Source organism: Oryzias latipes, chromosome 9 (genome assembly GCF_002234675.1).
Source record: "Oryzias latipes chromosome 9, ASM223467v1".
Lineage (NCBI taxonomy): Eukaryota > Metazoa > Chordata > Actinopteri > Beloniformes > Adrianichthyidae > Oryzias > Oryzias latipes.
The window spans coordinates 25289712-25303322 of NC_019867.2; the positions used below are offsets into that span (position 1 = coordinate 25289712).

A 13611-nucleotide genomic window follows, 5' to 3' on the forward strand; every position below is an offset into this window, starting at 1 on the left:
TATTTTCATTATACTAAAGCGTGTCATATGGGCTACTTGGCCCATATGGGCTACTACTGAATTATTTTCTTTTTTTTTTACATAAAAATATTATTCTTAAGGACCCAAAGTTGATTAGAAAAACTGTTCAAGTTCTTTGAACTGACATGCCTTTCCCTTTGTTGACCAGTAGGGGTAAAGCTAGGTATTTTGTCATTCTGTACTTTATATGTAAAATATATAGTTGGAGACTGAAATCGTGGGGGAAAAAATAAATTAAGTTTGCCTTGTGTGATTAAAAACATGAATTAGTTTAAACAGACGCAGTTGAACTTCGTTTTGCGGTAACTTTTGGACAAGTAGAGGTTTTTCCTTCGTGGGCTGCCGTAGGCTTGCGTCATACGTAAATATCGCGAGCGTTGCCGGCAGTCAGTATTGCTAATTTGTTTTTCATATCTAAAATGGCATTTACTTTGTATTCTCTAATCCAAGCAGCTATCTTGTGCGTCAATGCTGTGGCTGTATTACACGAAGAAAGGTTTTTAAGTAAAAGTAAGTTGCTCTTTTTTTATTTGTCTTAAACAACACTGTGGCTCCTCGTCTAGAAATTGCTTAGCGTTACGTTAGCAACTGCCAACTCACTAGGAAGACTAGCTGGAGAAAAGAAAAATATTTACACATAAGAGTCTGTATTAACTTGTAAAATTATCTGTTTAGTTACACAAAGGCTGTCAGATATTATTTTGAGTTATTTAATCTACGCTCTTTACTAAATCAAAACACCGGAATGATGACTGGAAACCTCAAGTGTTTAGGGGGGAAACATAACATATTTGAATCTTCTTTTTCATCTTCTTCTGGTTCAGTTGGCTGGGGGGCAGATCAAAGTGTGGGAGGATTTGGTGATGAACCAGGCGTCAAAGCACAGCTGATGAATCTCGTCCGCTCCGTAAGGACTGTGATGAGAGGTGATTGATTGTCTCATGACAACCACACAGGTCTACACACTGTCTATAAAATGTTTTGATCGTGCTCATCTGTGTTATTACCCCACAGTGCCACTAATAGGGGTAAATTCAGTCTGCATCGTGCTGCTGCTTCTGTTTGGATGAAAAAGAGTGGTCGATCAAAGTGTTCTGCCGGATGCCCATGACCTCAGGAACCCCAGTGAAGAAACCTTTCCCGACATCCCATTCACTCGGATTCGGATCTCCTGTTTTTGATTTAACTCGGTTATTCTTAAAATAACTATACTTTCTTCCTGTAAAAAGTTATTGGAGACATTTTAAATTTACAAGATTATAATTGTATTAGGACTCAAACTTAGAATTTACTTACCAAATGCACAATGTTAAATGTAATTTTGTTGTTGGAAAAAGTCAATAAATTTTTTTAAAGACTTTCGCTTATGTTACTGCTATTTCACGAGTTCGTGTCGTTTGTCCCGGTTTGCTCACCGTAGAGGGGCGTGGTGTGGCAAGAGGATTGACATTGAAGTTGGATTCTTGTGATTGTTAAAATGAAAAGAAAACTTTAAGGCCATTTTTTAAACAAATGTAACTAAAATGAGGGGTTGCATTATCCTGTCGGCCTCTGCCTTTTCTGCATGTTTCGTTTATGTTTACATTTACCGTTCTCACAGGTTGTTAAAAACGCACGCGCTAGCTAATAAACTTCCCAGTTTGGTTTATCTCTACACTAAGTACTGGATGAGGGTTCTCACGCGGAAACCAGGGATACTGCAAGAGACAGCCGTGACGGAGTTAGAGTACGCGGTGAAGAACTGCAGGTAAACACGGACCACCTGTAGTAAATGACGTCATTTCACAAGTCCAGCTTTGCCGGGTTTAGGTGTGACTTTGTAGAAATGCTTTAGTAGTTTAACCCGCCATACTGTGCATCACTTAAAAGAATAACACGAACAACAAAAGCAATGTGGGGATTGTCATCACACACTTTATGAAAAATGTCAGCACAAATGCTGCACACTAGCCTTCAAGCATGGTGGTAATGGTATGATGTTCAGGGCTTTTTTATTTTTATTCATTTTTTTGTACACCAGTGTCTCCATCTTTGATTTTCTAGACCTATTGACCTGCTTGACTTTCAATCAGCCCTAACCTTGTTGTGGATCTGATGATTCCAGTCTGAACATACCGAATGCAGGTGATCAGCAACAACCAGGACTGGGTTAGCTGGAAAAGGTCGGTTGGAGACCAGAACTCTAGAACCAGGACTGGAGATCACCGTCTTCATCCAGTTTTCTTGTTGTAGTTGCTACGGTATCTCTTATAACAGGAGTCCCTTGTCTGCCTTCTGTTCTCTCATTGCTGCAATTACAAGCCAACATGTTTGTGTTTCAGTTTGTCCCTTTGATGTCCATTCAGAACCTACCGGTAAATGGTTCCCCCTTACAGAACCTGGTTCTGCTGGACGTTTCTTCCTAATGTTCCATTTAGAGGGAGTTTTCCTCTTCAGCATCACCTTGCTTAGTCCAGGAATTTAAACAGAAAACCCTTCAATGTGACCTGTTGATTACTCATGCAGACCAGTAGTATATAGTCGAGATTACCTGGACTCAATTGGATTTGAATTTCTATAATGACTAAAGCTCTGTGCTGATATTTATTTGCTTTTTGTGTTTTGCTTTGACACAGTTGTGCACCACTGCTTTATGATTTGAAGTGAATTAATTTGAATCCATGTTGTGGTGGGACTTCAAAAGAGCTGTGGCTCCAAAATTACGGTACCTTAAGTTAGCATCTATTTTAAAGCAAAAAGACAAGTGAATTTAATTTTTTTATAACCAGAAATAAATTCAGGCGTCAACGGGGTTTAGCGAGAGATGACATTAGTGTTTTAAGTACAACAGTTGTTGAGGCAACTTGAATTGTAAACAACATTTCTAAGTCTGCTTCTCTATTTTGATCTTTATAACATTTGTTTTTCTTATTCTTTCTGTTCTGCCATGTGAGATTGATCAGTTTCGGGATTTCACGGCAGCAGTCTGAGGATTAATCTGGTAGTTGTGACAGTCGTTCTGAACCTGCTCTGTTTTCAAGGCTGGAGAGGACATTGTTCAGGAGGTTCTGCAGTGCTGCAGGTTACGGTTGGGATTACCCCGATGCGGAATTCAGAGACATCCCACTGTGCTTCCCAGAATTCCTGTGTTCCAAACTTCTGCTGTTGTTGCTAACTGATGAAAACTTCAGGCTCAGTCCGGCAGGTAAAAAAATCTCTTTGACTTTCAGAATACTCAGATTACGTCTCTGTAGAGTTTGTATCCTGAAAACTATAGCGTAAACATATAGAGTTTAGATTTAGATGGATTTAACAGAGAATTTTATCTTTATTTCAGAAGCACATATTGGAAACAAATGGGGTAAAAGTCAGCTTGGTTTGATATGTTAACTTAAAATTAAGTTAAGTTTACATCATTTTCACCTGTCTAATTTAATTCATGTTTATTTTTAAACAGTACAGATCACCTCTTCATTTTTTCCTTTGTCTGAGTCGGTTCTTTTGTAAAACACGTTGTTCTGCACAAAACCTGGATGAAAATTTAAATATTACTAAAGTTATTTTTTCATTCCTAATTCTATTAATCCATCAGGATCGATCTAAAAAGACTGGAACTTCATTGAAACATTTATTAAAAAATAAAAAATAAAGTTGAGAATGTTTTTTGAAAAAACCTTTAGGATCTTCATTTTAAGCCTTTTGAGATACATTTGAGCTGTTTTGTCAGCATCTTTGAAGACTTACGACCAAAGTCCCTGTTTTTGTGGTCGTTTGTGACGTCTTTATTAAAACTGTCTCTCTACAACAATAATTCAATGGAAAGATCCATTGTGAGGAGAAAAACGGTTACCTTTCCTGTTTTCAAAATTCTCTTTTTGCCTTCATTTTGTTTTCCTTGATGCAATACATTTAGCTGGTAATACGGTCTAAACTGTGTTTACCCTTTATTGCTTAAAGTGAGTTAATTAGCAGTCCAGGATTTTTAGGTCAAATCAAATCCACCCCTACAGCCAAATGTAAAGGTTGAATTCCTGGTATTTATCATAATAATTAGCATTTGAACAACATGTTTACCTCTTTTCCATGTTTTTGTTGAGCTCCCGCTGTGTTAATGATTTCTTTTTCATGGAATTATTGAATTTTCTGTAAATGCTAATGTTGGGATCATCAAAAACAGAGAATTCAGGATTGTGAATTCTTTTCAGGACTCCTCCGGATGCGTCAGAGCATGCAGACGCTTCAGCCAGTCGATGAGCTGAAGAAGGGTCCATTCTCGCTGCAGGCCAGGGTTCTGGGGTATCGGCAGACCCCTGCAGGGGTGGAGGTGGACATCCGCCTGTCTGCCACCTCCCGTTCTGGATCCACAGTGTGGGAAAGCGGGCTGACCTTTTTGTCTGAAAGCAGAGATTTACCCAAGAGTAGAGACCAGAGCCAGCAGCATCACGGTGATTTCACCTTGCAGTAACACCTGCATGTCGTGTGATGTTTAAGCATCAATGAAATGTTTGGATCTGTTGGTGTCAGCAGGCCTGCTAGATGAGCAAGCATGCGGAAATGAGAAGCAGGTGGAGCTCCAAGTTCCCCGGACATCTGGCTTGCAGGGCTCATGGTCCTTCTCTCGCTACTCCCTTCAGCAGCTGTTCTCTCTGGCAGCCAGCTTTCTCAGCCTCAGTTCAGGCACAGCTTCAAGTCTCTGGATGCTGTCGGTCTGCTTGGCTGAAATCGAAAAGCACAAAGGTAAGAAAACTGAGTGGCTGCAGATGGAACTTCCCATTTCAGGACTGACAAGACCTGATCAGAGTGATTTTGTACCATCAGGGGTAGAAGTCATCACATCTCCTGTCAGAGTCACTGCACACTTCAAGGAGACCCTTCTAGTGCCGGGAAAGGTAACCGTCCGGTTTTGGGAAAAAAACGAGAATGGGGGTCGGTCTTCTGGAAAACATCTCAGCTTCTGCATGGAGCAACATGGAGGCAGCTCACCCCACTTGATCGGGTTGATCTCAAGGCCTCAGTGCAGCTAGAATGTCGTTTTTGTATTTCTGTCACCACAAAGAGATTCCAACATTTTGTCTTATTTCTTTTGTCCTCTTTATATTTTAACAACACATTTCAATACAAAAATTGGTAACTTAGGACATCATTCTAGTATTGATTCAGACATCTTTTACAGAAAGTGTTGTTTTTTTGTTTAAAAAGTAAAGTTTTCAGAAATTAAAAATGTGGTTTTTATTTTTCAAACACCTGCCCACTTAAAAAAAGACACAAAAAAACCTGCAAAATCCCAAAGATTTAACACATGGAGGAAGTGTTTTCCTCATAAACTATAACCTCCATTTCTGCTACTGGAAACTTCTGAGTTAATATCAATAAAACAGTCATTTATGGGTTTGAGGTTACCAACAAACAGGCAAAAAGAGTGAAAAAACCCTGACATTTGGATTTTAGTGTATAGATCAGCAGTAGTTCTCAGATGCAGTATAGACTATGTTAAAGCCAAAAGCTTCATAGACGCTAACCTCACAGCAAGTCGAGTTTCTTCAATAATTTATGTCTCAATACAACATCTTTCTTGTATGTGGAGGACTGCTCTTATTCCTTTATTTATAGGAGAACATCCAGTTCATCACTGTAAGAAAAGTGGCTTTCATGTGTCCCCACACCGCTTCCACACAAAAAAACGGAAATTCTTAAACTCAGAGTGAGAGATGAGTTCTGGTTCTGCAAGAAAACAGATTACAAATCTGCTTTTGTTGGAAAGATAGGGTTTAGTTCTTCAGAACAGTAAAAAAAAGTGATTTTAAAATAGAAAAATCCTTCTGTGACTGTCAGCAATATTTAATGTCAACAGCAATGATAAGACTGTTACATTAAATGGTATCTAACAGAAACATGAATGCTTTAAATCTATACTTGTTCATATATATTTTTTTAAATATAACTTGATTTCTCTATGTCTAAAGTTCTTTTGTTTTTTTAATAACATTTGCACTGTGTCTGGGAATGCTTTTACACATTCCCATCATTCTACATTATTCTGATGTGAAACAACTTAAGTCCAGTAAAAGCCAGCAGAAGCGGCATGGTGGGCGGTGTGATTTCAGCTGGTGGATAATCCCTGCAGCTGTCAGCGGTTGTAGTTTGTGAGTGGAGGGGAGGAGCGGGGAGTCTTTTGTCTGAGGACGTCCAGACTGGAGGAGACGGGCTGCACAGGAGCGACGCTGTTGCTGGATGATCCCTGTTTCTGTGTAATGAGACCTTTTTTTTACAGAGAGTTCATCCGTGAAGGCCGCAGGTAATGACCTCATTTGAAACGTTCAATTTAAGAGTATTATTGTAAATATGTTTCATTTCCATGTATATATTTATAAATTGAGCAAATGATGCTTTTAAATAAAAATTGAAGGATGGGACTTTTTTTTTCTAAATAGAAAATTGTTTCCTTTTTTTCATTTAAGTTCTTTCTTCCTCAGTTAAAGCTGCAGAGACGAAGAGTGATGATGTGATTCAAGTCACATCCATTTTTCATTGGTTCTTGCTCTGTAACCATTAAAGTTGAGCATGTTTACCTAAGAAAAGCTATTACACATTTATGGAGTCCTGATTCTGTCTAGTCAGTGAAGTGAAACAGCATCATTCTCCTAAAGCTCCTTTACACAGTGAAGCACAAAACACACAGATGCTGCAATTGTTGTTTTTACAGGTTTTTATGCATTTTATTTGGAGAAAATAAGTTCTTTATATTCAAAAGTCTCCTCAGCCTTTTTACCTGATGCGTATGACATTGAACTGGACTGAAGGCTTACATTTACAAAACTGAAGTGTACGAATATTTCAAAATTCTCTTTTATTTTACTTCAATTTTTCTTAAACTTCATTTGAAATTTGAAAAACTAGCAAAACCAATTTATTTAACTGCACAGCCATGGCGATTTTCCGTGACTAAACCAGGGCAGTTAAATAATAGACAAAACACAAAACAATTAAGTTATTATCCACATTCCACAAATATTCAATTTTAAGGATGAAACAGATGTAGGATAGTAGATTTCAAGCATGGAGGAGGAGTTATCATGGTTTTAATAGGACCAGAGTTGACCCACAAAAAAAAACACAGAGTTTTATCCAGAAGCTGAAGCTGAAGCTCTGCCAGAACTGCCTCCAGAAAAAAGGACAAGATGGTGAAAAAAATGGAGTGCCCAGCACAAACTCCAGACTTCTGGAGCTGCTTTCAGATGAACTGAGGAAAAGGGTTCAAAGAACACAGCGTACAAGTTCAACTGCACATTTACAGAAACAAGAACGTTTTTAAAGAAAGATTCTGAAGAAAAGGTTGATTTTCACTGAAAAGCATTTTACAAATGTTTTGAGCTGGGAAATGTGCCAGTAGTAGCCAATTTAGGTTTAGAAAACATCTAGCTAAGTTAATTTCAAGATTAGTTTTTCTAGTGGTGCAGTGAGTCATTAAACCAAACTTAACTTCAATGAACAACAGTGTCAAACTGCCAACATGTTAAAATTGTTTTAGGAAATTTTTATATTGAGAAGGATTTAAGTTTCTGCCAAATTCTTCTAATCCTCAGTCATTAAAAAACTGAAAGTCAGCGTGTGAAGACCTTTGGAGGCATTTTTTTAGTTAGAGGGCAGAGATTTATGTTAACACAAAGTTAATATTTTAACAAATGGATCTTTACCTACCTAAACAGAAATAAGCAGTTATAGAAAACTGACCGATTGATGGTATTTTCTAAGCGGAAAGCATTGACGTCGGAAGTTCCTTGCACACCTGCAAGTTCACCACAATGCTCTGAGAAATACAACAAAAAAGATGAACAAAACCACTTATCCTAAACTTTTGTACCCCTTTATTTGATCTGGAATGACATTTGAGAGGTTGTTTAAAGTAAAAATCTACAGATCCAACCTTTCCCGTTCTTGCCTGTCTCTAGTGGCAGACTCATCATTTGAACTTTTATAGTTTTTTTTTTTTACTTTCAGAATTCTTGTTTTTAAATCAACCCTAATCCTTTAAATCAGTTTTTTGAGAAAGAAGGTTTAGTCTTCTTTTTTCTCAAAGGCTCTTTTAGATGAAAATTTGCCTTTTTCATCAAAGATTTAATCCTCAGGGAATGCGAGTTATTTTCTGCCTCTTTAAAAATAGTCATTTCGTGTATCCATTTACAGAAGCAGACATGAAATGACCGCTTGTTGTCATGTTTGCTGTTCCATTATTGTTCCTAAAAAAGCCCCCTGCAACAACTAGATCCGACCTAGTTTCTGTGTCTGTGAAGCACATGCATCACAGCCATACTGGCTTTCAACGATTTGGAGGAAATAACCTTTTTATTAAACATTTTATAATACAAATCAAGAGAAATGCAAGGAATAATTAACTGAATGAAGAAAAAGCAAAACTATGCAGACTAACATTTTAAGAGATTTGCTGTGGGCTGATCAGAAATCTAAGCAGCAAATTCATGTCTATGTTGAGATTTCTACTATAATTGAGGTTACTTGGCTTTTCTGAGCTTTTATTTGTACTATTTTACATTTTTCTTATAATTTACCTTTGATATCCTTCCTATAGTACTTCCATAACTTCTTTCTTACACGTATGTTTTCATTATATTGAACAATAATTCCATAATAAACCTAAAACGGTACAAAAAACAAAAATCTGATTTGTAAATTTAATTTTTTTTTGGGGGGGAAATTCACAAAAATTGACAAACAAACTGTTTTTATGTTTGGAACAGAGATCAATACTGTTCTATAAAAAATAACATGCATAAATCCAAAAACAAAGCAAAGAAAAGATCAAAACAATGTGAAAAAAGTATTTTTAAAAATCTTTACAATGTGATTGGCACACGCGTGGGCAGAGACTCTCAAGGGAATTTTTATTTTTTTGCTTTGATTTAGCCTGACTTAAAAGATTCTCAAAAGTATGACCAGAATAGTAGAAGTATAGAATAAAGTCTAATGTACTTTCATATTCAGTGCAAATTCTGTTGGTATCCATTGTTCTATCCAGTTTTCCCCCATGATCTTAAATAAATAATAGAATGAAAGCTGTGTAGACTGCAAGGACTGTCATGCAGTTTTACAAGAATACACGTAGTCCAAAAATGTAAACTTTGAAAATCTTTGAATGTTTACTTACTTGCTTGATAATTGAAGCTTTCCTACTGTTCTCCCCAACAGTTAGCAGCAGCATCCAGGCCTGCCATGACTGAAGGTGGCCTTCAAGATGGAGCCGGTTAATGGTTGTGCGACTCGGTGCGGTTCTCACAGCAGGAGGCACCACATCACCAAACATGATGGTCCAGGGAAGACGTCGCGTGATTCAGACATACTTAGCTGTAAGGAGCAAGAGTGCATTCTGGGAGATGCGTCAGTTCACAGGAAATCCACACGGATGAAGGATTCGAGCAGCCAGACCTGTTCAGGGTCAGAGGACAACTGTGTGGACCAACATAAAACCCTGACAGAGACTCTGACTCTGGCTGACTCCCACTCTGTGGATGATTCGCTGGAGAACCACAGACTTCACGGGGCGGGGATGATTTACCTCAAGGAGTTTGTTCTAATAGATGACGATGAAGATGGGGACATGTCACTAAGAGAGAAAACTGTGACAGACTTGTCAGCCACAGATGGCAAAGCCGCAGAGTTGGTGTGTGGGAGGCTGCTGTCCACGTCCAGCTGCTCGTTGTCTGAGTGTAAAGATGATTCCTCAGCTCGTGAAGCGCCACAACTTAAGGAGGAAGAACCTGTCCACTCAGAGAAACGCTGTTGTTTCTGCATCCTCATGTGACTCTTTTCTAGCCTTGAAGGACCTCCAGAAGTTTCCCTTAAGAATCAAGTTCCCTGAGCTCTTGGGAAGCTAGCATTACTGGTCAAAGAGGAAGAAGAGAGATTTTTTCTGTTGATTTCATTGCTTTTCATTAGTTGAACCTGAAATATGTTCTAATGTCCTGCACAAATGTGTTTCAGCAAAAGGGTTAGGAATATGAGATCTATTACAGTGGAATACAAAGTATCACTGTTCAAATGTAGGTTTCCATTTTGTGTTTTGCTTTATGTTCACACCATGTCTGTTAATATCTCATTATTGTAATAAACACCATCTATTCAGTTAAAGAGGCGCAATGTGTTAATTAGATGAATGAAGCAAAACAAACAAACTAAGTCACTGGTTACTGTGGAGCAAAAATTATTTGTCACTGATTCTGCCGTTTTCCCCTCTTAAAAAGGTAAGTTTGGTCTGTTCATCACAGATCCACTTCAACTAAGACAGAAAGAAAAGAAAATCCAGAAAATCACATTGTAAAGAATTTATTTGTATATTGGTGCTAAAATAAAGTTTTTTTCAATAACACAAATATCACCTCAATACTTTGTAATTTAACCCTGTTTAACCATAACAGAAGTCAAACTTTTCCTGTAGGCTATCACCAGGTTTGCACTGTAGCTGCTATTTTGGTCCCTTCCTCCATGAAGATCTTCTCAAGAGCTGTGATGTTTGGGGCTGTTGCTGGGCAACACAGACTTTCAATTTCCTCTGTTGGATTGAGGTTTAGAGACTGACTAGACCACTCCAAAATCATGAAGTGTTTTTTATGTAGCCACTCTTTTGTTGCCCGTGCAATGTGGATGGGTTCGTCATCATGGTGGAAGATCCAGACACGTTTCATTCTCAATGTTTTCACTGATGGATGGTTCTTGACCAAACTCTCACCATATGTGGCTGCATTCATCCTTTCCCTAATATAAACCAGTTGTAATGTCCAGAAAACAGACCCAAATCATGATATTTCCATCCCCATGCTTCACAGTGGGTATGGTGTTCGTACGATGAAGGTCGGCATTCTTCCTCCTCCAAACACGGCGAGCAACGTTTATACCAAAGTAGTCCATTTTGGTCTCATCTGGCACATGCCATTCTCCCAATCCTCCTCTGGATTATCCAGACAGTTTCTGGAGAACTTTAGACAGTTCTGGACATGTTCTGGTTTAAGCAGGGGGACCTTTGGAGAACTGCATGATCTGAATTCATGACAATGCTGTGTGTCACTGTCCGAATCTTTGTGGCCCCAGCTCTCTACAGGTCATTGCCCAGTTCCCTCCTATTTCTTGGCTGCATCCTCACCACTCTCAAGGCTATTTGTTCCCCACCAGGAAATCTTGCATGGAGCTCCAGGTGAAGGAAGATTGTCATTGTCCTTGTGTATATTCCATCCTCTAATAATTACTCCATTAGATCTCCTCTCTCCAAGCTGCTTGCTATTGGAGATCAGTTCATCCCAGTCTAGTTCAGGTCTACAGTCTTGTCCCTGGTCTACCTTGACAGCTCTTTGGTCTCGGTCATGATGGAGGGGTTGCGGTCTGACTGTTTAAAGGTGTGGACAGGTGTTTTTTATGCAGAAACTGTTCAAACAGAGGTGACCTCATAGGTAACTGGTGGAGGATAGAAGAACTTCTTAAAGAAGTAGTGACAGGTCTGTGAGGGACAGAATTCTTGCTTGTTTGTGGGACCTAAAGCCTTATTTTCTGCACCAAGTGAATTCTTTAATAATCATACAACGTGATTTTCCTGGATTCTTTTTATTTTGTTTCCCCGTTTAAGTATATCTATGATGAACATCACAGACCAAATTCATATTTTAAGAGGGATACCTTGCAGATGTTGCACTGCTGTAACAAAATGCTTATGTGAAGGACTCTATTTCATGACAGCAGAGATTACACTAACCTCTTATTAAAAACATAAGCATTGCATATTTTCTGTTTATTGAGTTATGTTTGTGTTTTGGATTCTTAATTCAGGGCATTGAATTTTATCATGTTGCTTTTTGACTTTCAGACATTGCTTCATGCAGTTCCACCAATGTACACTTTGCTGGAGTTTTTACTAACGTTTACAATAAGAAACAAAAAGAGCAGAGAGGGTGAGAGGACATTATTATCTGAATTTAACTCTGCTCCACCTTAACTGGGGGGTCTCAGTTACGTTGTAACAGAACGCGGGTTGCAGTTTAAGAGAGAAAAAGAAACAAAGAACAAACAGATGTGAACTACGCTCATTCTGAGCCCAAAAGGATATTTGTGCACAGCACAACTTCAAAGAGGTAGACCATGAAAAGGATTGATATTATCCTGTTAGTAAGTCAGTAAATAAATAAGTAAATCTTTATTTATATAACACTTTTCACAGAGAACAACTCACAAAGTGCTTCACAATGTTAAAACAAGATAAAACCAGAGAAATCATACAAGCTGCTTAAAGCAGGTCAAGCCCAATTAAACATACTCAGACATTTTAAGTAAAACAAAGGTAAAAGATAGCTAAAAAATAAAAGGTAAATTAGATCAAGCGACATGGAGTGTCCCAGATTTCTGTAATTGGTCCAAAACGTATAAAATTTTTATTATATATTGTCAACAAGATGTTCTTTTTGCCGATCATATCTTCTTAGCAACACGGTTCAGAAGTACCTCAATGTAAAATTGATCATGGATGAAAAGCACTGAAACAAATATATCAATAAATAGAAAAAAATGTATTTGGGAGTCTACAGGTAATATGGTGACATAAAGTTAGTTATGTGACGACCAAAACGAAGGGGGCAGTCACATCCAGAGTCTGAAAGTGTTGAAATTAATTCTCCTGGAAAATGCGTGTTGAATACTTGACAAAAATATTTAAATTTTGCCGCTCTATAATATTGATTCCGTTAAAATCATAACATTTTAAAGATAATTTCTGTTGACAAAATTTTCAACAGTTTGCAAAGTTATTTTGTACAGAAAAAAACTGAATTTGTTTCAAGCAAATATTCCCCACCAGTCAATAATATTTATATTAAGAAATTCATTTAGATTTTTATAAGGTTAGAAAAGAATGCAAAAAAGTAAAAAAAAAAAAAATACTGCCTAATTGTTTCCAAACTTTATTCAGAAATACTGAGTTTCACAAAGTGAAAGAAATGGAACAAAAGCAGTGCGTTTCAGCTGTAAAATTATAATTGTTTTTAATAATATTCATATTTAACTGTGGAAAAAGTATACATCTTTATCTGAGAGTTTTTCACATATATTTTGTATTTATAATTAAAATTAAATCACTCTTTTTGCTTTGAAGTAAAGGTTTTTTAAAGCGTGTTATTGTATTAATCAGCTTTAGCTTTACCTGAGCTTTTTCAGTCACTGTGAAATGATACTACCTTGGTATCACATTAATTGCAACTATATTTAACTTATCACATTTAAATGTATTATTTTAAATAAACACTCAATGTATAGTAAGATTGTCAGCGGTTAATGAATAAGATAGTAAATAGCTCAACGGGGAAGATTTTGGACTTCAAGCCTTCACTTTTCTCTGTTAATGGTTCATTTTTGACAGTGCAAACAAAGTGTTTTAAAGCTGTTATGACTGCATGAGATTTCTAGGCAGTTTGGTGCAATGTAAACATACAGAACCAAACAAAGATGTGGCGTTTTGTGAAATGTTAGATGTTAAATACAGGTATAGTGTTGTGTGAAGACAAATGCACAGGAATGAGAACCATCCAAAGACTGTTCCTAACCAAACTCAGATCTGACAGC

At 37.5% G+C, this 13611-nt stretch overlaps 1 protein-coding gene across 9 annotated transcripts; it reads left to right on the forward strand.

Annotated features, from left to right (window-relative positions):
* Positions 1–360: 360 nt before the first annotated feature.
* On the forward strand, positions 361–10143 carry LOC101159593 (immediate early response 3-interacting protein 1). 9 transcript variants are annotated; one of them, XM_020706204.2, is made up of 9 exons: positions 361–531; positions 846–947; positions 1036–1768; positions 3042–3205; positions 3338–3361; positions 4206–4445; positions 4525–4737; positions 4819–4889; positions 9205–10143. In XM_020706204.2, exons 3-9 carry the CDS (start codon positions 1545–1547, stop codon positions 9262–9264), a joined length of 996 nt encoding a protein of 331 aa, XP_020561863.1. In that variant the 5' UTR covers positions 361–531; positions 846–947; positions 1036–1544; the 3' UTR covers positions 9265–10143. The 9 variants fall into 9 exon arrangements, with proteins under 9 accessions (XP_020561863.1, XP_023814494.1, XP_020561862.1 ...); XM_023958726.1 differs by lacking the exon at positions 9205–10143 and adding an exon at positions 2065–2183 and having other exon boundaries at positions 4819–8408; XM_020706203.2 differs by lacking the exon at positions 9205–10143 and having other exon boundaries at positions 1036–1535; positions 1622–1768; positions 4819–8408.
* Positions 10144–13611: the final 3468 nt, after the last annotated feature.

What these genes read in the sequence shown, in the direction of transcription:
- LOC101159593 (XM_020706201.2), top strand. Translation starts at nt 1,545, where the DNA reads ATGAGGGGTTGCATTATCCTGTCGGCCTCTGCCTTTTCTGCATGTTTC. An exon ending in TACGCGGTGAAGAACTGCAG is followed by an intron (nt 1,769 to 3,041) that starts GTAAACACGGAC and finishes TCTGTTTTCAAG; the next exon opens with GCTGGAGAGGACATTGTTCA. An exon ending in CCAGAGCCAGCAGCATCACG is followed by an intron (nt 4,446 to 4,524) that starts GTGATTTCACCT and finishes TGTTGGTGTCAG; the next exon opens with CAGGCCTGCTAGATGAGCAA.